This window comes from Misgurnus anguillicaudatus, chromosome 1 (assembly GCF_027580225.2).
Source record: "Misgurnus anguillicaudatus chromosome 1, ASM2758022v2, whole genome shotgun sequence".
Classification (NCBI taxonomy): domain Eukaryota; kingdom Metazoa; phylum Chordata; class Actinopteri; order Cypriniformes; family Cobitidae; genus Misgurnus; species Misgurnus anguillicaudatus.
Window position 1 is genome coordinate 14,095,798 of NC_073337.2, and position 25,825 is coordinate 14,121,622.

Genomic DNA, 25,825 nt, shown 5'->3' on the forward strand with positions numbered 1-25,825 from the left:
GGCATCTGTGTTAACCAATTAGGACGTTATGACTTTCTCAGTCTGTGAAGTGTTTGTGGTGGTTCAGTCGTAGTTTTTCAATATTTTAGTGATAAAAACTGTTTAAAAAAAACTTTTTACTTTACAAGAGGCCCTTCATCACTCTAGCATCTTAATAGGTAAGACTTGTTATACCCCTCGCCGCTGCGGCGCGTGACTGAAATCTTGTGTTATATTGTATGTGGAGGAATTATAAGGTTGTGGTCATACTGTATGTTGTGCATTTGTTTCTCGATTTTGCATGATTTTATTGATCGATATTGATTGAAGATAGTTTTGACTGGCTAGTTAATGTTTATTATTAAATCCAGAAAGAATGGCTTAATTTGTGCAGTAAGGAGCTGCCAGAATGTCAGGTACAAACACAGTAAATCTTTAAACCATAATCCATAAACCAGAGCTGAATGTGGCGCACCCATGATCTGTATGCACACATCCATCAGTAAAACCTTTCATAGAAACTACCAGTAAACTATTATACAATAAGAATGTAGGCCTCTACCATGGACACAGTTCTGCATACATCGCTGCATTAACCTAACATGCTGTTTTGTGAATATTGTCTTTTAATTGTCTGTAACTTCCTGTAACTTGATGGTAAAGCATTGCATAGAGGTTGTGCGTTCGAACCCAGAAAACGCATACTGATTAAACATCGCTTAAAGATGCAATGTGTACATTTTAGGAGGATCTATTGACAGAAATGCAATATACATAACTATTTTTTCAGAGTTGTATAAATACCTTACATAATCAACCAAACGTTATGTTTTTTAGGGTGACCATATTTGCCATTCTTCTCGGACGCGTCCTGTCCAGGATTTCGGTGCGTCTTCCAGAAGTTGTATTTGCTGACCGCATACGCCACTCAGTTAAAAACATAAGACATACAATCGTAGTTTCATTCTTACCTTAAAATGTAACAGTTGCTTTTCTGTAATAATAATAATAATCCTCTATGATGTATGCGGTCGACAAATACGACTTACGGAAGACGCACCCAAACGACGCATCTGGGAAGAATGGCACCTATGGTCACCCTATGTTTTTATTACCTTAGAATTAGGGATGCACCGGAAGGACAATTCTTTGTTGAAGCCGAATATAATGAAACACTGTAAGCCGAACTATGCGTTCATATCAGACGCGAATGAAGCAAATAAATTGCGGTGTTCTTGCTTAGTTGGATGCTTCAACATTTTGAGTTAACTCGCTTCATTTGTGTGTTGTCTCAGACAGCTGCTCAGTGGCCGCTAATGTAGCTTCTTTTTGTGTTTCGAAAGGGAGGGTTCAGCAGTGGACTGAGCCTTGGTTGCAGTTCACAACCTTACCCCTAGATGTCGCTAAAATCTACAAAGTGCACCTTCAAGCGTAACTAACCCCTGGTCAGAGCCTGACTCCACCCACTGGCAATATTTGAAAAATGCAAGAAAGTGGGCAGATCCCAACGGAGATAGGGGACGAACTAAGCTTGTACCAAGTGTGTGGTGAGATCGTAACAAGGGCGTGGTAAGCTTGAACCTGCTTAGGTCACGAGTTATTTTTTGGACCCAAAATCCAATAGGAAAATTCAACTGCAGTAGCCACCGTTCAACCTGAAGAGGGCAGCACTCAGACGTTTTTACACCATATACTGTAGTATTGAAACACTTTATCCAAATGTCAAAAAACTTACTAAAATCAATGAACTGCACTAATAAAGCATCATTCTTACAGATCATTAACTAAAAAAAGTGGTTTTAGGGTTTTGTTACTCTTTGAAAGAGTCTGCCAAATGCGTAGATGTAAAAATACAAAATGTCTGCAAAAAGTTTTGTTTCGGCTGTCTGCGCTGTGAGGAATCTGACTCAACAAAAAAGCAGGCATAGAAAGTTTACAGTTTGCAGTTGAGACAGTTTATCGATCTACATCTCAGCACCAGAAAAAAATGATGTTTGGGGATGTTTGAAGAATGTACCATACAGTATAACATTTTAATATAATATTTTGTGATGCAATGAGTTTTCAGTAAAGCCTCTTTGCAACAATGCAAATTGTAAAAAGAGCTATAAAAATAATAATGAAATATTAAAATTCCTTCAGCAGGACAGTAACATATTCTGGGTAGGGCTGTGCAAAAATCGCCTGCAATTCTCGTGCATATCTCATCAGTAAAGCCGGTTCCTTGATTAGTAACCTTCTTTCGGATGGAACGAACTGCAACGTTTAAAGCTTGTGCCAAATGAAGGGAAATGAACTGTTATTGTCAAGTCAGATATTATTATTATAATTGTTAATAAGCAATGTCAAAATTGTGATCACTTCAAATATGTTTACATAGAATAGCACCCCTCTTATCAGTTTTTTAATAAAGAGGAAAAATGAATTTGAAATGACAAACTGTGTTCTCCTACTTTAGTTTTTATGTACACCACATAATTTTAGAAATTCATATCCTTTTACAAATACAATAACTCGGAGCAACCTACATTTTGTGACATTACACTTTTGACACTTTAAACTAAACATGTCTCTATAAAAATCTTTTCAATGCAATATTTTAAAACACATTACAAAACTAGTTATGAAAGATATGGACACCACCACATTTATTATGACAAAAACAAAACAAACGGATCAAAATAAAATGATGCACTACCCAACAAATACATCTTGATAAAGAGTTAAATACTTTCAACCCAAATATTTACCAACACATTGATGAGATGATCTGATACAGTTATTTAACATGATACACAATCTTTAGCTTAACATCTGAATTTTGTGTATGTTTTTAGCATATTCGCCTCTTCATTGGATTGAAGACATAATAATATGGCAATTACAGGTTTGAGATATGTTGCGAGTCAGATTCAAACCCATGTTAATAACAATATGATCAGCATGACTTAAGATGGTGCAGCAAAATTTCCTTTTGTTAAAGCAGGACTGCAAAAAGTTACTTCTACCATCTCATATGCTCTTTAAAGGTGAGGATAGCATTGGACTGTTATTATAAGTGGACGTGCATAACTCCATCGTCCATGACACGAAATGAGCATGATTAAAGAAGACTAATTAGTTGTGATCTAGATGTGAGTGTTTCACGTTTTTAAGCTGTTCACAGTATATGTCCACAAATGTTCAACACGTATGGGTCATTGGTTCTTGAGGCGGGTCATAACAGGGTTGATGAAGGAGAAGTTGTTGAACATGCTCTGGTCCACACTGTTGATAAGGGTACGGTCTGCAGCGGAAAGTCGGGGCTTCTCGTTTATAAACTCCTTGTCAAAGTTACTGCAGTCACTGGGTGAAGCCTGTAAATAGAGAGGCGAAATGTGAGTAACTCTTACTGTATGTGAGCTGCCTACTGCAAAAGACCACACTAAAATAGTCATGTTATTAAGGGACTGATGTGAAATACTGTACTTGGGCTGTGATTTGTAGTAATGTTCAAAGGATACTTGATTCACAATTGATGGCAATGATTACGTTTACATGTACACTGATAATGCGATAATAATGAACTCATATGTAAGTATGTTACTGGCCACTGTTTTAATTTATTTACATTAAATGACAAACACCTTTCTTATCCGTGCCGTGATGAAGACAAAAATTTTATGACAATGCTTGTAACAGTTTTATACGCTGCTGTCACATTTAGGGGTGTAACGATTAATCGTGCAAATGCGCGTTTTCTCAATGAATGAATTTGAATGAATTACGGTGAAATGCCACCACATCCAAAAGCCAGAGGGCGCTCTCGTGCAGAAACTCCCTTTGTGCCACAGAAGTAGTAGCATTACAAACACTATCACAGGAATTGTCTACAAGAATATTTATATCGCTGTTCTTCAAATAGTTTCAGGTATTTTCATGATAATAAAGAATAATTTGCATGATTTTGTTTAACGAGTGTTGCTTTTTTAAATGCACGTTATAAACGACTCTGACTCGTAATGATTTTAGATTGATAAGGACTTCCTACTGATCAAAGACCTGTATACACGCACAAGCTGTGCATGAAACACAAAATCGCAGCCTTGTGATTCAGAAACAATTTCAGACAGGCATTGTTAATGGGACACACGATTAATCGTTACAGCCCTAGTCGCATTGTTTGCGCTGTTTCTGGATGAAGGCAAGACTGCTGATAGCAAGTTGTGTTGACAGAGTTCGGGAAAACTTCCTAATGTCAAGTTTAATTACTACGAATTCACGTTTAAGCCCACAGTATAGTTTCGTGTACGTGAACATCTAACATGGCAGTTTATTTGACTTGTACGTCTAGACCTTCGACGCATGCGCAATTGTGACAAAATGCAATGCATCTCCTGGGCTGCGTCTGAAATCACATACTGTGACAGAAGGTACTGAATTAGATGAAGTACCTACTCATCGACGGTTAAAAAAGTAGGTACTATATAGTATGAATGGATTCAGACGTGCTACATTCGCCATGTTAATACATCCATGTGACATACGTCGTCATAACAAAAAGTTAGTCGTTAACGGGTATGACTTTAAACTAGCACAATTTAAGAACAAGGGACAGCTGTTTAATTTATGTATTTGCATTTGAATAGAGCTGCCTTACTGCTTTTGGACCGTTTTGAATAAAACAACGCCCCTTCGCCTTCTTCGTTGGATAACTCCTCCCACGTGGGCTCACGGGACAGCAAAGTGTCCATCGAATGAACACTTCGGGATCTTGCCGAAGTAGTAGGTCATCCGGATACTTTTCTCCTACTGTTTTTGGAAAACAGTAACAATTCGGACATACTTCTCGCCTACTGCGTTTTGCCTACTATATAGTATGAAAGTAGGCGGCAGCCCTGGGGTACATACTGCATTCTCCTGAACGCACATGCGTGGCTTACGCATACAAAGTATGCACGGTTAAAAAAATCCGGCAGTGCACATACAGTGCACGCATACTATTCTGATGACTAAATTTGCATCATGAGCACTGTACGCGGGCCCTCGCATATGCGTAAAAATGGGACTGTATACTTTTAGCTTTAAGGTGCAAGACAGAATGCGGTATAGATGCAATTTTAGTGTTAACATAGCCGTGTATTGCAATTAAAATCGGCATAGTCCATGTTTTAATACTTTCTGGGATTATGAGCTTAATTGCATTATTTTAATCGAAGTATTGGGTTTACATGGGATAAAGTGCAATCGCAATATTTCCAAAATACTTCCGCTGTAACTTATTAGCATAATTTATGTAACTTTAAAATCAACATTGCTGTTGTCTACCCAGTGGATGGATTTTTTCAAACTTGTTGCACTGCATTCTGGGATTAAGAAAAAGTGATTATGATTTTACCACAGTGGGCTTGAAGGGTGGCTCCACCTGCCGATTCTCCAGTGCATTCCAGTCTGTGTCTCTGAAGAAAGCATGCTGCCGTATGTTTCCTTTGATACCTAGCCTGCGCTCCGGTTCCCTCACGAATAACTAGCACCAGGCACAAAAGCAATAGGTGTTATAAGAATAAAAAAACATAAATGGGGTCCACATAATGCTGTGTTCACATCACCAACAATTTTGTCGCAGTTAGGTCGCTAGTGGGTGTTTCCACTACTGGTTGCTTAGTAAAGTTTATGAATGACATTCCCTAACGCCGTTCAATTGTGGCTAAAAGCGGATCAATTTTTATTGCCGTTAAATACATTTTGGAGGGAAAACCATAGTTAAACCATGGTTGGTTTAACTATGGTTTAACTACACTTTTACCACAATAAAACCATGGTTAATTTTCGTAAGGGAAGTGACAATCGCATGCGATTGATCGTGCAAGCCCTTTCAAAGATTATGGGGGTCCCCTTGCTAAGCTCCTGGCCAGCCCCTTCATCATTACAGGGTCACTATAATTTAACAAAGATAGATATGATGGATCAACGTTTTAATCAAAGAAACCCCATATTACCCTTATCTCAAACCATTTTTATCCCTCAAATAAGTGTGAAATAATATAAGCATTTTTTTAAAGCCCCACCCAATCCTAAATCTAAATATTTCTGTCAAGTCCTCCAGAACAGCGTGAGGCGCACTTGAGAGTTTACATTTATTTCAGACAGAAATCTTTCGGATGAGTTTATTGCGAAATTGGGACAAATAATTGACGGTATTGCTTTGTGACAGCACAGCACGAACATTTTTAATTCATGTTTTGATCAAAACCAGGGAAACCCCTACTTTATATATTTTTTGATTGTAGTGACCACCCAGCCCCCCTCACTTCGAACACTGGAATCAATACATTAAAAAGTTTACTATTAATAAGTTATTTACAAAGCGTGATTTTTTTTTACATTGTGTATCAAATGTCAGTCTTTCTAGGTCCACAAAACCTTTTTGAAAATATTGCATGAATAAATTACAGCAAGGATCCTTCTCTCCTCCACCTATCTGTCTCTGCAGAAGTTGAAAGGAGGAGAATTACATGAGCCCACTGTTTTTTCTCCTATTGGCTACCGAAAACCACTGTTTATTTGCATAAACTTTCTTGCGTCGCTGGACACACCTCTTTCGGTCACCAATGGTAGCTGTCACTTGTGCCACTTGTAGTGTGAACGGGTCATAACACATTTGTTACATTTGAAGTACTAAGCGTAAATTACCTATGTAAGCACCTAAGATGTTTTTTTAAAAAAATCACCTTTTCGTTATAACAATAGATTGTTTTGGAGCATGAAATATAAAAATAATAGCAAATTACAGTAAATCATGCATTTGCAATTCAGTGAGGTAAGGTTTACGTTAAATAGGTTTACCTGAACAAGAATGTCCCGTGCATCTTTGGTTAGCCAGCGTGGGTAGCAAGGGTCATCTGTACGAATCGACTGAAACAACTCTTCTTCATCGTGTCCGTGAAAGGGGGATTGACCAATCAGCATCTCATAAAGAAGGACACCAAATGACCACCAATCTACAGAGGTCCCATATTTCTGCCCGAGCAAAATCTGTGAATAACAAGTGATGGTTTTGATAAGGTATACATTCTAAGTGCTAAAGAACTAGAAATGAAAGTGTTATTGATAGAGATGATGACCTCGGGAGCAATGTAGTCTGGTGTTCCACAAAAGGTGCATGTTCTAGCTTCTCCATACATGTTCTCTTTACACATGCCAAAATCTGCAATCTTAATGTGACCTTCAGTGTCCAGCAAGACGTTATCCAACTTAAGATCTCTGCAGAAAGCACACATATAGCCATGAGGTTCCTCAACAAACTTATATTATGCCTCCCAATACGGCTACTTATGCTATGCACTAAAAGTATAAAAATGCACCAAGCTCACTGGTTCACGCAAACCGGATAGCGTCCATGCAACTAACATGCCGTTGAAGACTGCAAAATATTGTGCAGTGCATGGTTGGAAGAACACAGTTGCTGCATAACCTTCCCTTGAAATCTGATATTAGGAATGCGTGGTTGAAGTTTATTTTTTAAGAAATTCCAGCTTATGTGGGTAAAAAATTAAGGGAACAAGGCACAAGTCGCCGCTTGATTTGCAGAGAGACTGCAATTCAAAAGCAATGCTGTTCCATCAATATTGGATCCAGACAGAATGGCGCAGCAATCTTATGTTAGTAAAACACTTGTGTCACTATTGCTTTGTTACAGATCGCTTGATATGTCCTGATTGTGTGTAACATCCTTGTCTAACCACAGAGTTAGTGATAAGGACTTACCAGGCTGTCACACACTGTAGCATCCTTGGTATTATTGTGTCTGTGGTCATGCCAGCTGCGGTTTGAAACACAGTCAAGCGATTTAGACTGTAAAGCACGCTTACAGTATTGTTTACGGTAATTTCTAGGCCTGACGCGTTTGAAGATTTGTTGTTTGCTACACCCATTCGCACTGTCATTTATGTGTATCATGTCTTGGGACTCGAACATATATGGGTATTTTCGGTCCTGGAGGGCCGGTGTCCTGCAGAGTTTAGCTCCAACTTGCCTCAGCACACCTGCCTTAAAGTTTCTAGTATGACCCTGTCCCAAATGGCGCACTTCATGTGGACTTTCAGTCTCTTGGCCTTAAATTGCGTGTGCTTGCTTAGTCTACAAGTCTGTAGGGTGTCCCATCTCTCATTTTTACGCTTTGAAGTGTGCTCATCAGCGCCTCCTTTGCCCCCTTGATCCAGTCTTCAGCGAAGCCCGCACTGCAGCAAGCTTCGCGCACTTTACCAACCCGGAAGTCCTTGCGAAAGAGCAATCAGACAACGTACAAGAGGAGTTCACACTGACCTATTTCCGGTCTGACGCTCGAGTCTGTCCCAAAATACGACTTTGATGCACCTACGTGGACTCGCATCAAGGGTCCCTAAAGTTTTCCCTGCATGATGTGATCATAGTGTGGACTCTGAGGAGGACCACAAGTTCGGAGTGTGCCATTTGGGACAGGGCCAAAGCCTAGTAAGACCTTAATTGGCTGCTTCAGGTGTGTTTAATTATGGTTGGAGCTAAGTTGCCCATTCCTGGGTTACTTTCTCCGGCTGCCCTTTATTCACATCGGAAGTTTTCAAAACAGAAGGAATGACTAGGATTAAAAGCTGGATTAGTACAAAAAAATGTTATCCAATCATAGCAGTGGCCGTTTTACTTCCAAGTCTTCAATGTGGCCCGCCCATCAAAGCAGAGCGTTTCTTAAATCAGCCTTAAAACGAAGCTAAACCCATGCAAACATCATAAGTAGACCTCATACAACAGTATAAAACAATACAAATGCCCGATTCACTTTAAAGTGTGCATGGATTTGCATATCAATGTTGATTTTTCAGCAAAATAGTAGTCCATACTGGTACGATTATAAAATTCGTTGTTCTGAATTGGGCATGTTTTTCCCAATATGGGTATGTTTTTCTGCGGGTTAGAGATAAAAGGATTTGGTTAATTAGTTGTTGCTTTTGGGCTGTGAATAGTCTTGCTTTTGGAGTCATTTTAAATGGCCAGTGGGGTAGTTTTGTTACGCAAATCTGGCAACCCTGACAAGACAATGACAGAAGCTAAAGCACAAAAGAACGCTGGTTAATTAAGGTCAATTTAAAGGAACAGTATGTAAGAAATTTATATCAATTAATCATAAAATGTCCCTGATATGTCACTAGACATTAACTCTTTCGCCGCCATTGACGAGATATCTCGTCAATAAAGAGAAAACGCTTCCCTGCCAATGACGAGTATTTCCGTCTTTCCGCAATACCGCTATTATCCTTACCCTTCAGCAACTTTTTAAACCCGGAAGTATTGCCCTATGGCAAGCGGCTGCGTGTCCGTGTCTGTTTTAAAGATTGCTCTGAATGGGATCTCTATGAAAAGTGCGTCACAAAAATGTAATTATCTCAGCTTTTTGCTCAAAATGTGGTGTTTTTGCAGAAACCTACCCATATTCAAAAGCTGATTACAAAAGAACTACTGAAGGTAGGATGAAACGTTTTTTTGTTTGAAAGCAGAGGGTATGTTCTTTCATTTGGTATATTGTTTGTTTATATATTTAAAGAATAACATTTTCTGGAAGGCATAAAACTTTTGTGAAAATCATGAGAAACGCTTGCGCTGGCTGACAACTTATTTTAAAAACGCTGGCGGTGAAAGAGTTAAGAAATCATTTTCATTTCAAATACTTATATCACTGACAACAGTGCTCCGGACAGGATATTGTCATTTAAAAAGTTGAGTTGCAGCCCTTAACTGATGTTTATGTTATCATGTTGTGTATTGGCCACCAGTTGTGTGATTGCAGTACCCGTTTTAGCCACAAGTTTTGTGATTGCAGTACCAGTTTTGGCCACAATTCTACATACTGTTCCTTTAATAAAAGTAAGTATCCATCTGTTTTAAAGTAAAGGTGAAATCCAGGTTTTTATTACTGTAACAACGCATGTATTAGGGCTGTCCTGTCGCATGTCCCATTAAAAAGACCTGTCTAAAATCGAAACGGCATCGCTGCATCGCGATTCTGTGTTTCATGCGCAGCTTGTGCGTGTACTATGGCGTTTTGGTCAGTAAGAAGTCCGTTATCAATCTAAAGTCATTATGAGTCAGAGTCGTTTATAATGTGCATTTAAAAAAGCAACACTCGTTTAACAAAATCATTCAAAATTTTCGTTATTATCATAAAAATACCTGAAACAATCTGAAGAACGGCGATATACATATTCCTGTAGATATTTCCTAGAATAGGGTTTGTAATACTACTTCTTCTGTGGCACAAAGGGTGTTTCTGCACGAGAGCGCTTTTGGATGTGGCGGCATTTCACCGTAATTCATTCAAATTCATTCATTGAGAAAACGTGCATTTGCACGATAAATCATTACAGCCCTAGCATGTATATCACTGGCTTATTTCTGTTGTTAATAACGAATTTTCAGCAAGTTCTAAAATTGATTAAAGTAAAAAAAGAATCGCCCGATTAACCGATTATGAAAATATTAGTTGGTTGCAGCCCTACTACGATTTGAGGATAACACAAATTTTAATTAAATTTTTTTTTTTTTTTGATCGATAGTTTGTGAATTTGAATATATTATAGTGTATCATTTCCACTGTAATGCATACCTGTACACAATGCCTTTAGAATGTAGAAACTGCAGCCCACAGATGATCTCTGCAGCGTAAAACCTATCATGAAGAGAGGAGGTGGAAGATATTGGAAAAACTGAAGAAAGAAGAGTGGGCACTGAGCCTCTGCTTTTTAAAAAAAATCATCTGTGTGGGGTTGTTAAAATGAGTCTCACGTGGACCGTGGGATGTCAAATCGGTGGCAGGTCTGGATGTGAAACATTAGGTCGCCCCCATTTAGGTACTCCATCACAAAGAAAAGATTTTCCTTTAGAGACCAACACCAAAATAGATCAATTCAAACCAGCAAAACAACATGACTTCTATATTGTATGTGAAAGTGAACCATTTGATATGTATTAGGTGTGGCCACGTGTTTTACCTTGGTCTGGAATGTGCAGTAGAGGTGTGTAAGGAAAGGGTGTTCCCAGGCCAGAGATAACACTCTCCTCTCCACCATAGTGCATTCAACATCATCATCCATCAGAACCACATCTTTTTTTAAAGCCTTCACTGCAAAGAACTGCCCAGTACCCTTCAACTCCGCAAGAAACACCTACAAGCATACAATATCTGTTCAGATGTATTCATTCTTGGGACCACAAGAGCAGTTTCGTTTTTTCCTACCTTTCCAAAGCTACCCTTGCCCAGCATCTTATGTAGAGTGAAGCTGTCAAAGGTGAACTTGTGGTGATCTTTGCGTGGGGTGGCGTACAATGGCTCAGTCACTTCGGTAAGACTTAGCTTGCGGCCCTCAGTCGGGGTTTCCCATGTAATACCCTGCTGCTCTATAGAGAGATCATAAAAGGGTTGTAAATCAAGGCATAATAGGACAGCATTACTTTAGGGGCTTTGTTTGAAAACCTAGCAAGCTGCCCACCTTTTCAAATGTCACAGGCAGACAGTAGATATGGCTGTTTTAAACACTGAGCAGCAAACTTATGCTGAGTTACTTTACAGATTTAGGGGCGGTTTCCCGGACCAGGATTAGCTTAATCCAGGACTAGGCCTTAGTTTAATTAGGAAATATAACTAGTTTTAACAAGCATGCCTTACTCAAAACATTGCCTATGTGCATTTTGAGGTAAAACAAAGGGCACTGATGTATTTTAAGATATGGAAGTGCAAGTTGTTTTCAGTTTGGAGAGCTCTTAAAAGTGTTTAAGTCTAGGACTGGTCTAATCCCTGTCTGGGAAACCACCCCATAATGCGTTACTCTAATAAATGATACTGTATGTTGTTTCAACCCACGGTTGGGTAAAATATGGACAAACCTATCCAATGGGTTTAAAGTAACCTATGCTTGGTTGTTTCAGTCCAAAATGCAGTTTTTTATCAATCAATGGTTAGGTCTAAAATAGGGATGCTCATATCAGTTAATTTTCCCGACCGACAACCGTAGCTTCTAAACCGAACATTAACCGTTAACTTATAAGATTTTAATATGAAATTGTCATTGAGTAAAAATTAGGGATGCACCGATAGGATTTTTTTGGGCCGATTTAAACAGACAACTTCTGGCCGATACCGATATTAAACACTTGTATACAATACTATACAGTTGGTCTATTAGCTAGTTTATTTCTGCATCAAATTATTTTTACTGAACATGGATTGGATCTAATTAACATTCAACTGACCAACATAATAAGAGAGGCACAAATTAAGCTAAAACAAATATAATAAGAAAGCATGACAACCTTCAAAGGTGTTTTTTGCTATTCAGCATTTTTTTTATTAACAACATCAACAGCCGGATGACGTCTAAGTTCCGCGAGAGCGATTTAAAAGCAAACTCCTCCGTATGATTTCGCGGATCACTCTCGCGGTAGTTTGACGTCACCCGGCTGTCGATTGTTGCGGCGCCGCATGAAGTCGAACAAGCCTATTGACGTGCTTTCAAATTCATTCATAGGCTTCGCACTCGTGCGTGCAAGGAACCCACGACAAAACCGGGCTTTTACCGCTCATTTAAACAATGAGTTGATCGTTTTTGTCACCATGTGCTCAGACGCAGCTCCGCGTCTCACTCAGAACCTCAAGAACGCGCATTCACGCAGGATACTGAGATGAGAGATAGAGAGGTAAGAATGGTGACCACGTCGAGAAAACTTAATAGAAGTCTAGAAACAAAGTATTAAAGTATGTCTAGCCATGTCACTCATTTCATTACAATATGTTAACTAGATAACTGGATACAACTAATTGTATAGTTTAATAAAATAATGTATTTTGATTATACAGATTAAATACGACCTAACTATAGGTATTTTATAACTAACTGCTGACCAGCTTAGGGAATCTCTATGGCTAATTTATAAGATATATTGCTGAATCAGTATGTTGTTTTTCTTGTTAATTTGAGTCTTTTTGAGTAGCCTATCTTATGCCTAGAATTAGTCAAGGAGGTTGATTCTTATAACTTCCTTCAAAGTTTGATCAGTTGTGCATAATGACATGTGCAACAAATGCATATAGGGTGTCAGAGTCATAGATTTGCATAATTTAAAGTTCAGGTTTTAAAGTTTGGGTCAACATGTTGCACAGCTTTAAAACTGAAACTTATAAAATCCTATCAGAGGTCCAAAATGTCATTGAAACACACCAGTGGCTTTGCTGTCATCAGGATTAAACATTTTACCCCTCGAACTCTCCCTCCCAACAGAGCATCCCCACAAAACAAATCCCAATTTAACCCCTGTACATATACTATATATATTCTCATTATTTTTTAACACATCTGTAGTTATGCGCTGGCACAGAGTTAGACTCTTTTGACTCCACACAGAAACAGCAATGCGTGCGGCATGACATAAGGAACATCCTGGTTCTGTTTTTTTCGCTCTTATTTATTCTTTTTTTATGTATTATAGAAGTATCGGATCGGGACTCGGTATCAGCAGATACTCAAAATCAAATGACTCGGACTCGAGGGCAAAAAAACCTGATCGGGACATCCCTAGAAACCAACATTTGGATTTGTCCATATTTGACCCAACTATAGGCTGAAACAACACAGCATTTTTCAGTGCCTACTTTGGTACTGTAAAAATCTAGAAAAGATTCACAATATACTGACTATGCTAAACCAACGCTATTATGAGTACATATTTTAAGTGTTGGCTAATTTGTATTAATTTATACAACCACATTTGTAAGTTTTTGTACGATTTGCCTTGACCCCTGTGATGTTGGGGTTAGGTTTTGTTGTTGTTTTTTCATGAGAATCGTACGTTTTTGCACAATTCACTTCCTATGAATTCATACGAATTAGCCAACTCGTAAAATATGTACGTTTTCTCCTGAGATCAGGCTGGCTTAACTGTTTTTATCAAAGATGGTGGGTGTATCATAGAAACTCATTAAGTTACACTCAATTTTACTCATCAAGTATCTACCCAGTCTCACAGGGTTTCGTGATATAGTCACATAATTTTTAAAAATCTTTTTTTGTGATATTATCACAAATTTCCGCATTTTTTTTTGTGATCGTATAACGATCTGTTTTTGTGTGGTTATCACGTATTGGTTACTCAACTGCTTTTTCCTTTTTTTAAACCGTTGTCGCTTCGGTTTAGCGTTAGATTTTGTGCTTGCATTAGAATGTCACTTTATACATTGGTTTATACTATTTTTTCTGATTTATTTTTTTATATGTCGCCTTGCATTAGGGTTAGAATTGGGTTTGGGTAGGGATGTCATTTTATGTAAATCTAACCCTAAACCGAAGCGACGATGGTAAGAAAATAGGACAAAACAGTTGAGTAACCAATATGTGATAATCACACGAAAACAGGAATTTGTTATACGATCACAAAAAACGCTGGATAATATCACGAAAAAAGAATTCAAAAATTACGTGACTATATAACGAAATTTCGTGAGACTGGCCTGCAAGTATAGAGAATACAAAAATGCTATATTTCACAGAGTATTGGCGTGTGATGTAATTCCCTGTTAGAACATAAGCTTAGCAACATGCTTACTCTAAAATGTTGAGTTGTTTTAAACCATGGTTGAGTAAAATATGGACAAACCTAACCACTGGTTTAAATCACAATTTAAAGTCACCATAGGGCTGCTCCCCATGATAAGCTGTTATGTAAGACATATTGTATTGGCAGCTGGTTGTTATCACAGAAATAAGTGTGATTAGTATCCGACTCGAAGCGGACAGTCTTGTATCACACTGAAGGGGTTTATTTCGCGATAGGTTTATCCTATCCCCAATGGTGAGACTTCCTAAAACTTTAATTTTACTCATGGTTTGACAGAACCCAGCATTTCTTAGTGTATGTAAGTGTTTGTACTGTTGTAGTATGCATACCTTTGCGTGGTAGGGCAGGCGCAGGTGAAAGAGGAGATATTGGTAACTGGCCTGAAGGCTCTGTGGTGACCCCTACCTGACCTATGGTCACCGGCCCTTCACGACCAACAGTTTCACTACTTTGGGAGCTACGAGCCTGAGATGGAGGAAAAACACATACACACACTATGAATTTGTATACGATTATGCTGCTTGTACCACATAATAATTTGTGCCAGACAGTCACATAATTAGCATATTATGCTGAGTTGTTGTGCACACAATAAGCAAAGACTACTTGTAAGTGAACATAAACCCGTGCCTCACTTTGCAAAATGATGTGGCTTGCGTGCTTTCTCTGACCTGTTGAGTGCTCTCAATCATAGCCAGAGCTTCTGCCATTAGCTTCTGGTTGACGCCACAAAGGTTAGCAACTTTTTTCTTACATTTATGGTGAACGTTCATCCCACACTCTGCAAGTAGAACATACCTCAAGTCAGAACTAAAAAACGGGATGTTAACAGTTCATACTTCTACATTTAAAAATATAGATGCCTCTTTTATATAGGCATCTTTTGACCCATTTCCAGATGGTATTAAGTCTTTATTCTCTCTGTAAAGTACATACACTTTAAAAAAAATGCTGGATTATTTAACCTAGTATTGTTTGTCGGAAATGGACAAACCCAACCTCTGGGTTAAATTAACCTACAAAATTCTAGTTGAATTTGAACTCAACCATAGGGTTTGTCCATATTCGACAAACCGGCATTTTTTAAAGTGTGTTGTAAGATTTTGTAGACATTGTATTATTAAAGAAGTCCAGGTTTCGTGTCGAACATGTTACATCATATCATAATAAACACATCCTATGAATTGTTAATTCAATATTCATAACTAGCACATGTTTGTGTAATGAATCACCTTCACATTTAAGGCCCTGGCGAGCAAGACCCCACAACAAGGTGCCGCAGTGCTCGCAGAACGTTGGACTCTTGTAGTTGTAAACTTTAAACCTATGTGGCATGTCAATCTTAAAGCGCTCCTTGTGGATCTGAAACACAAACAGATTTAAATCTAGACATCATTCTGGAACGCACACACACGTTGTCTAGTACAGGAATTGCTAAAAGAGGAAGTAGCGAGAAGTATGATTCACCATTTTTTAGCATTTCTTAATAAACTTTCATCAGAAAGTTACTTAAGCTTTGTTGAATTCATAAATAGCATACAGTTACACAAACAGTACAAGGTCTTTTATTTGAAACATGGCCACCAAAGACCCTACAGTAAACTGAGTAAGGCAGATACTCTATTTTACACTATAAATGTTTTGGTAAATACTGTAGATATATGAAAATTTGAGGTACACACATTTAAACCCCACCCCAGTTTTGTATACATGTTTAATTTTTGAGTTATTCTTTATTGCAATGAAGTTTCTTATTAAATTTAGAAACATTACAGAAGCGTTCTTACTGTATTAAGGGCCATTCATGCTTTAACAAAAAATGTATTGTCAACTCCAACAATAACTATATTAACGTCCACACCATTGGACGATAACAGTAACTTTGTTAATTCTCTTGCATATGCAGCAGTACAAGCCCAAATAATTTAACTTTAACTCATTCCCCGCCAGCCTTTTTTTTAAGTTGCCCAGCAACATTTTTTGTTATTTTCACAAAAGTTTCACAAAATGCCTTCCAGGAAAAATTTCTTCTAAAAATATATAAACATACAAATATATCAAATGAAAGAACAGACCTTCTGCTTTCAAAGGAACAATAAACAAACAAACCAAACGGGAATTTTTTTCATCCTATCTTTATATTTTTCTCTGTAAACTCTTAAATATAAGTATTTTTCTTCAAAAATATTTTTTTAGCAAAGGCTGAAATAATTGCATTTTTGTGAAGGAATTTTTGTTAGATCTTTGAGATCAGATTCAGAACGATTATCAAAACATACACGGAGTGTAAAATTAATAAATAATTTTTGGCTTTAGTTTTTTATAAATTAGTTAAGAGCGCATTTAGTGGATAACCGCGGTATTACAGATTACCATACAAATTCATACATTTCAAATTCATAGGAATACGTTTTTCCTAATTGATGAGAAGTCGTCAATGGCAGGCAATGAGTTAATGGCATTAACTAAAATAGTAAATTTCCTTTAATAAAAACTTTTGCAGTTGTACTTGTTTACATGTGAATGTGTAAATGTGCTGTTCTTGCATTTACAACAAGCTGAATTTTGTGTATCTCTAAACAGTTAATCTAGTTTGTGTAATCTATACATTTTATCTTTTAGTCAGTGTAGTACAATAAACACATTATCAATCCTGCAAAGGCATTATATACCTGAGGTAATTTTACATTTTGGGCCTCAGCAATTTGCTTCTCCACAGTGTCATCTGTCATTTTAAATACATTCGCACTTTAAATTTGAAATTTATTTGGCTGTCAATGGTTTATTGTTTGTCAATTCGAAAAAACCCCAGTGAGAATCGCTCCAAAAGTGATCCAAACGATATCATTTTTGTTTTTTATATTTATTGTTATAGACGGTTTCATTGGACGCACATGCGCTGACGCGATTCACGTCTGGATCCGAACTTTACTTCCGGTTTCGTTTTTTTAATGGTCTGACTAGTTGCTAAACTGATCTCTTGAACAAATGCCTCGTCGAAAATAAAATTTTTTGGTTTCCTAGGTAATCTGTGTGTTGTTTTTTTGCTTTTTATATAAATAAACTATGTTTAAAGAACTTTGTTGTTATTAATTCTTAACGGAGTTTACCGGAAGTTATGGACCACGACAGCCGCTTGTTTATGTTGTTACTGCTGAAACCCACTATAGTTGTGCATCTTTTCTTTCATTTCAAAGGATTTTTAATGGTTTTCGTTCGTGTCTATAGTGTGAAACTACATTGAAATTACTATAATGTATAATTATAGTTGAGCAAATACTACCATGATGTTATTGTTGCGCGATTATGACAAAAATCATAATTGACGTTCATTCGCCGTAATGAATGGCTAAAACACACGTCAACAATGTACTGCCGAAACGCACATACATGAGCACAAATGGACAGCTTTAATTGAGGCCTTTGGCGAATACGTAATTGTTTTACCCGTAATTTGTAATCCTGATTAGTTTTTCAATTATTTGTGCAGCCCTACATGGTGTGTAAGTATAGTCCAATGTAAGCACAATATAAAGCTTAGTTGTCCTTAAAGTAATAAAACAGTAATAAGACAAAAACATCATAATTGACTCTTGTTTCTTGACAAGAAGTTGGTCTTCCACCGACTGCATAGGTTAAGTGGTATAAAAAATTGGAAGGATTTTCTTGTCAGATTTTGGGTTTAGTAAGATTCCAAAGTGAAAATAATAAGCAAAACAGTTAAAGGATGTGACGTAAGTGTAGTTACCATGGTTTCTTTACTGTTTATAGCTGAGCCTGTGCATTTGGCGATGACTTTGTCAATACACTTTTTGTGGATAGCAGCATTGCATTCTGTAAAAATAAAGAGAAGTTACTCCTGACACTGCTTCAGTGGAAATACATTGGAAACTTTTTTTGGTAATGAGGATGTGGAAAAATGACTTACGTCGACACTGATATCCTTGTTTATTCAGGCCCCTGGAAACGGAGAATAAGATATGAAGAAAATATTTATAATGTAGGGATCCATAGGCTAAAAAACTTTGTTATTAAAGTCATGTCATAGTAAAAAAAAAACATTATGAAGAATTGATCATTTGTACTGTCTTAATAAATGCTTTTTGTATTTTGTGAATCGAAATGAATTTTCTTTTCTGACTAAATTTACGCTTTAAACATTGTAGGCAAAAAAAATCATATTATTCAGTAATATAATAGGCAGATTTTCTATTATCCAAACTAATTTGCTTTAGAGTGTGTGGACAGTACCAGACAAACTCCTTGCAGACAGAGCAGAAGGTCGGCTGAGGGAAGAAGGTGGCGGTAAACTCGTGACATTTGACCACATGAACTTTAGCTTGTTTGATCGCACCGCGTCTTTGATGCAGGGCGAACATCCCATCTTTATCCCGGTCACTATCTCCATCTCCTTCACCATGACCTATAGCATCTAAGAACAAACAGACACCCACATAGAAAGATCAATAGCCATTTATGCAGCCTATGATGCCTGGTGCATGTGCTTCAGAAATATGACTTGATTTCGGTCTGTATTTTATTACCCATTAAGTGTGAAGAATGAGCCATATTTAAAATAGACAGAATTAGTTTATAAACAAATCGTGTCTGAATTAAGAAAACACTCACCACTCCTCTCTAAAAAATATCGCGCTTCCATTAATAAGCGACCCTGTGGCTTCAGTTCCACCTGTAGCACACAAAGTCTTATCAAATTATTCAGAACAAGCAATTTTCTTTATTTTGTATACATAATTTGTTCATTTATATTTTGTAGCCTACAGTACAGTAGGCTAACACACAAAGTTTTACAAAGTAGGCTATATTTCAGTGTAAAGCTAAATTATAAAGGGCACAATGATTTTTGCTCAAACATTACTTGGGTACTCAAATGAACTTTATTTTTTTATAACCTTATCTCTATATCTGTGCCATATTTGACCTGACCTGTTTGTCTAGCGGTAACCTTTTTGCTTATAGGAAGTTTAATCAGACGCACACTTTGTCGCAGTTTCGGTCTCTGTTTGTTTAATGGTTTGGCTAGTTTATAATTTTTTTGTGTTATGGTTTTAACACATTATTGGCCCTATCTTGCATCCAGCGCAATTGACTTTGTCAGTGATGCATGTATCATACGTATTTTGCACCGGCGCACAGCGGGTTTTTCCCTCCACAGAGGCACGTCGGCAAACTAGGGAATGAACTTGCGCTCCCTGGGCGGTTCAGCTCAAAAAGGGAGGCGTGTTCTGGCGCAAACCATCCCTGATGCTACTTTGCAGTTTCAAAAAACAATTGCGCCACTGACCAAAAAAAAATAGTCTAAAGTCAGTGGCGCGTTGCGCGTTGTTCATTATGCTATTTTATGGGCGCATGCTTGACCATAATGTATAGCGTGCACAACGCGCACACACTTTGCTTATCTAATCTACACAGATGCAACAGTTATTTTTGCAAATCATAAATTGTTACAATAAAAAATATTAACACATGAAATAAGGGAAATCATTGTGGTGATAGTTTTTATTTATTGTGTGGCTGCGTTAAAAAAAATCTCATGCAAAAACGATTAAAATATTTTCATAAGTTTGTTGTGTGACTGTATTATGTCTATTTTATGTAAATAATAATGAATGTTTTCATAAGAAACCTTAATGTATATGAACTTGATTTGTAAGTGTACTTTGGGGTTGGACCTTGCTTGCGTTTCTTGGGTCTGATTTCAAAGCCCCCTTTCAGCGGTGAGGGAGGACGCAGCGATGTCCTCTGCTGGCGTCAGGTCATGTGTAGAGGCAGATCCACCTCCTGTTACACGGCGTGCCCGATTTATGCTGGCAAGCTTGGGATTCCCCCGTCTCCTGACATCATTGTAGCGCTTGGCGCAACGATGGGGATGCCAGCTGATGAGACAATTGTGGCTATTTCCTTCCACGCCTGTTTAACCGACGCTGATTTGGGCGGGTTTCTCCCATCCCCATACAAAACTCTGTCTTTGACTGCTCTTACAAGAACGTCAGTCTCCTCGGCTGTGAACCGCTCCTGGCGTGCGCCTGGTAAATCCGTCATAATAATAGCAACCCGCCATGGAACTTGTGCCCTTGCGTTTAAAGGGAATGTTGGATAGCGTTCTGATTGGTTTATTTGACGTTACGCCCAAACCACACCTATGAATAATGAACCTACGTCCGACCAACCCCTTATTGATTTGCGCCTGGCACAAAAGTTATTTTTCCCGCCGGGAAAATAGCAACAGCGCCCAAGATCCGCCCACAAAGTCACTTGCGCTTTGCGCTTCGCACTTGCGCTTCAGATCGTTAAAATAGGGCCCTATGTGTCATTTTGTGTTGATTTTTTGTTAAAATAAAACACAAGTTGTTTAAAAAGTAACAAAATCTTTGGTTCCAATAATAACACAGAGATGTGTGTATTCTGGGACAACGCATTCAGTGTGTTGTCCCTAAACTAAAACTGATTGTGTTGTGTTTAACATATTCGTTTAAAGAGTGCAGCCGATCTGTAGTTAAAATTGTATACATTCATTTTGGACAGTAATGTTAGTCCAATGTAGTTTATACGCTTTAGCTGATTTGAACTAATGTAATCTACTTGTTATTTATTTTGCTTGCTATCAGAAATAAACTACTCTAAAAGGATTTTACTAATTTTTTGAGTTTACTGGAAATTACGTTTGTTCCAGGAAAGCGTTTGTTTATGTTTTTACTGCTGAAAGCGTCTATATTACGAAGGGTTGAGGTTCAAACCAAAATCCCCTTAGGGAGGTTGCACCACCAGGCCGCCATCATTGCAACGCCTCAAGGTTATTTTAGTCCTATACTTGAATGGGGAAAGACAGATATTTCTAAAATTGAGAAACATATTTCTGACCAACAATTAAATTTGATATCAACTGTATCATAACTTTTGTTTCTTAGGCTCAAATTGCACTAAAAACACATTTGTTCAAAGTATTATTTCCGTGACTGCGCTTGCACACAAGTTGGCAAGCACCTCATGCCACTGTACAAAGCTCCTCTCCCAAAGAAACAAACTGGGTTTTTTTTGATTGATTATTGGTTATTTTAACTAGAAGGCGGGACTATGCCAGAGTGGCCATAATGAGCATGCATTGTCCCCCTATGGTCAATCGTGTGTTATGTAATATCTTTAGTTCAAACCCTGTATTGCCAACATGCTATTTTGTATATCAAGGTCAACTGAGGGATGTATCTGGAACCAAGAGGATATGTAAAGGAGAACATTTGTCTGTAATGTATTTAGTTTTATAATTTTACTTTAAATCGTGTCAGCCGCATGAATGTCACACACTCGTGCTCACCCAGATCTCCAGTTTGCCGTTTTCTTTCTTGCAGCGTGAGGCGAGGGTGTCTAGCTGGACGGTAGCCTCCGTCTTTAACTCAGCTGTTTTGTCTTTGACCACCACGTGCATCATTCGTCCTTTGTGGACGTGAGCATCAAACGTGCTGTTCCAGGGGGGATACATAGTGGGCCGCTTCTGCTTGTACACCTGACCCTTTTCTACAGATAAACACAAATGCATAAAGATATGACACCAAATTAGTTTCATTTTGTATTTTACAACATTCAAGCTGGGTTAACAGCCACAGAAATGAATACTTTTTGAATGACAACACTCTTCCTGTTTGATAGTATAGTAATAGACTTAAAATGAGGTATTTTTTGCCAACAGTTTACACTTTTGTTGTTGACACATTTTTTTAACATGTTCTTAATCTTTTTTTCAAAACTTAGGCTTTGTGCCCGGCTGCACTGCTTCCTGAACTTCGGCCAGCTCCTTGTTTCCTGTCTGCCATTATTGGACAAACTGATTAATTCAGGTGTGTCTGATTATTGTTGTTGTGACTACTGAGATCAGGCACACCTGGATTAATCAGTTTGTCCAATAATGGCAGACAGGAAACAAGGAGCTGGCTGAAGTTCAGGAAGTAGTGCAGCTGGGCATAAAGCCTATTAAACATAAAAAAATTGACTTATCTTCTTCATTCCTTCAGTCTTAAATTTTTTCTGATAATTCTTTATTAAATTGATGGAAGTGTCACATTACTAAAGTTAAAGGTTGCGATAGCTGCGTCGCATTGCCTTCCATGTCCAATATAACATCTAACATAAGTCTTTTTGAAACTTGTCTTTTTGATGACTTTTTGCTTAACGGTAAGGCATATATGGTAGACTTTTGAGTATGACTTGGCTTTTTCGATTTTTGTGTGGTTGTGGTCTGTTCTAGAAAATGAAACTAAAGGGTTGCTGGTAAATCCTCGTGTCAGCAATACAGCTCATTTACTATGAGTGCGTGCATTGCTTATCATTTCATCTGTTCAGGTCAGCTTTTCTGTTTCATAAACACATTTACCAGCTTTGGCAGACAGCAAATACTGTATATAGAAAAGTCTATACCTCAACTTTTTGACTTGTACTGCAGCTTTGTTGATTTTTACAGAAGCGTTACTGCATATTTGGCTGGCGAATGAGAATCTTTTAAACAATCTCTGTTAATTGCACTTAATGCATTTACTGTATGCTGTATATCATAAATCCATATTTTTCGCTGAATACCAAACAAATATAGACTAAAATATATTCTCTTTAAAACTGTAGGATGTGTGTGATAGAGCTTTATGAATCACAAAATGAAAGGTGAGTTTGATGGACAAACTGATACCGCCTCTTTACTGACAATGACACGTTAATATGTTCAACTTAAATTTCCATTGTGTTCCAGAAAGCATGCACTGTAAAAATATTATGCATGTTTTACTCAGTAAAATTAAGGCAAGTATTTGCGTTAGCTTTTCACATCACTCTAAAAATGTCTGGGTTAATTTTAACCCATAATGGGTACATATTGGACAGATTACATGCTGGGTTAAAAATTACCCAATGTTGGGTTGTTGTTATGCGACCATGGGTTATAATTAATAACCCATCAGTTGGGTTAAAACTAATTTTAACCCAGCTGTGTGTTCTATCCAATATTTACCCAACATGGCTTAAAAATAACCCAGACATTTAAGTGATGGTTTAATTACTTGCAAGTGTCACCATCTTAATGCCAACTTAAAGGCAGTGATTTTGCATGATTTTTGAAAAACTCTTTGGAAAGGGAGTCGGGCCAAGTACCAAAACACACTTGTAGCCAATAAGTAAGGAGCATGCCTACTAAACAACATTGTTGCCTGGTTTGCGTATGGAGCGGGTCTATCAAAAAAAGGTCTAGATTCTAGATTATTATGCATATTTCACTTCTTGTTTACATCATCATAGCTTTAAAAATGTAATATTTTTACTAGACTTTTATGTAAGGTAAGGGTAAAACTATCAAAACTACACAGAAACAATATTTTAAAAAATAGGTAAGGGTAGAATATCTCAGTGTCTTCACTTAAAAATTATTGCATTAGGTCAATATAAAAGAGTTAAGTTATTACAATTTAACCCCTGGGATATAACATTGCTGTGTCATTAGCATATATTTAAACTTGAATGAGAGAATATTACCACATACTGTACAGTGTCTTTCGCAAAAGTATCTTACCAGTCTCTACAGCCTCTTTCATGTAGACGGCACAGTATGGATTGAGAACTTCCTCATGGTAGGCAAGTCCTGGGTCCATCTCAAAGCTGGAAAAGCCAATCCTCAGGAATGGAGACATGGTTGTAAAGCTTCAGATCTAACTGTAATAGCCTCTGATACACAGTGTCCTTTAAAACAGAGTTTAATTCCTCTATACAGTAATCAATCCAATGACTATTAATCAATCCTTGTTTTTACATTTGTAGCACCCATTGTACAAGTCCTCTATGTAGGCAGCTTCTTGACACGATTTTACAGTCCCAGTGTGTTTCTGTGTTGGTGTTTAGTGTTGAAGCTTTGTTCTTTGCAGCCCACAAGTATCTCCTTGGATGGTATTTCAGCGGTTCTGTGTGTTGTAAAACCGTTGTCTTAGAAGGTGTGATGACAGGATGAAAACTTCTCAGATTTGGATAACACCAAAACAGAATAAAAGTATAATTTATAAGTCAGTACAATATGTAGCTGAATTGTTTTAATTTACTAGTTAACAACCTGTAAAGTTACAATTTTCAGTCATACGTTTATTGACCCCTTTAAATTTAATTACTGATAAAAGAGGGTTAAAAAGGCAGAAATGTTTGGGGCAAAGATGTTGACCAATTAATCATGAAAACACTATTTGCAGTTTAGAATATATCATCTAGATAGAAACAGTCTATAGCAACAGTTATTTCAACCCTGTATCACAAAAGTTTGTACATGTGGTCACGTGAATTTGTGGGTCTTTTCTGTGGCACTGACGCGTTTTTCCACCTTTTCGCGTGACAATGTCACGTATTTCTGTTTATGTGTCACTGTCATGTATTTGTTACTCAACTGTTTTGTCCTATTTTCAAACCATTGATGCTTCGGTTTAGAGTTAGATTAGGTGTTTGCGTTAGGATGTCAATTTAAGTATTGGTTTATACCTTTTTTCATGATTTATTTTTTATATTTTATTTATATTTATTTTTAAACCATTGGCACCTACATTAGTTTTTTCATGATAGATGAAGTCTGTGAAGTTAATAAAAACCTCAGTAATATCAGTAGTAAAAAATGAAAAATGTATTGTAACACTTTATGACTTAAACTTATAACTTTACATCTATTAACTTTAGTCAATAACTCAATAATTATTACAATGCTTAACAGGTCCTTAAAATAAATATATGAAGAGTTTGGTTCCAAAACGCGATAAACGCCATTTTGGAAAAAATGAGTTACTGCCAAAATCAGTATTATATCAGGTCAGTATTTAAAAGTAAATTCTTAATTTTACGCAAAATCCAATATCCGCCTTGTTATTCTGTTATCTTTTCTCCCTTTTTTCCCAAAATGCGATAAACGCCACTCCTCCTTTTTTATAGAATGCAATAAATCTTCTCCATAAATTACAGCTCACCATTCCACGCAATGTAAACAAACAATGGCGGCTAGTTTTCCTCATCTACTTTGTACTCCATGATCAACAAACAAAACAAGATAATACTTTAATGGCATTGATAAACCTGTGGTGGTTTTCTGTGACGGGAAAGAAACGCCATCAACATCTAATAATTTCTGCGAGAGGCACTCGGGTGCTTGTTCTCCCGACAGCATCTTTACAAAACTTTACATTATTTTACTTAGTCAAAGAAAATT

The 25,825-nt window shown here is 37.4% G+C and overlaps 1 protein-coding gene across 2 annotated transcripts; it reads right to left on the reverse strand.

Moving 5' to 3' along the window:
• Window positions 1-2,384: 2,384 nt before the first annotated feature.
• On the reverse strand, window positions 2,385-24,645 carry prkcq (protein kinase C, theta). Of its 2 annotated transcripts, none has more exons than XM_055189623.2 (17): window positions 24,164-24,645; window positions 21,929-22,128; window positions 19,225-19,285; window positions 18,847-19,027; window positions 18,524-18,555; window positions 18,344-18,429; window positions 15,828-15,957; window positions 15,231-15,376; window positions 14,925-15,060; window positions 11,225-11,385; window positions 10,980-11,153; window positions 10,774-10,865; window positions 10,595-10,657; window positions 7,083-7,221; window positions 6,805-6,993; window positions 5,357-5,485; window positions 2,385-3,335 (listed from the first exon to the last, which is right to left on the reverse strand). In XM_055189623.2, the coding sequence occupies exons 1-17, from the start codon at window positions 24,279-24,281 to the stop codon at window positions 3,177-3,179; spliced, it is 2,196 nt and encodes a 731-aa protein (XP_055045598.2). In that variant the 5' UTR covers window positions 24,282-24,645; the 3' UTR covers window positions 2,385-3,176. The 2 variants fall into 2 exon arrangements, with proteins under 2 accessions (XP_055045598.2, XP_055045600.2); XM_055189625.2 differs by having other exon boundaries at window positions 2,386-3,335; window positions 15,267-15,376.
• Window positions 24,646-25,825: the final 1,180 nt, after the last annotated feature.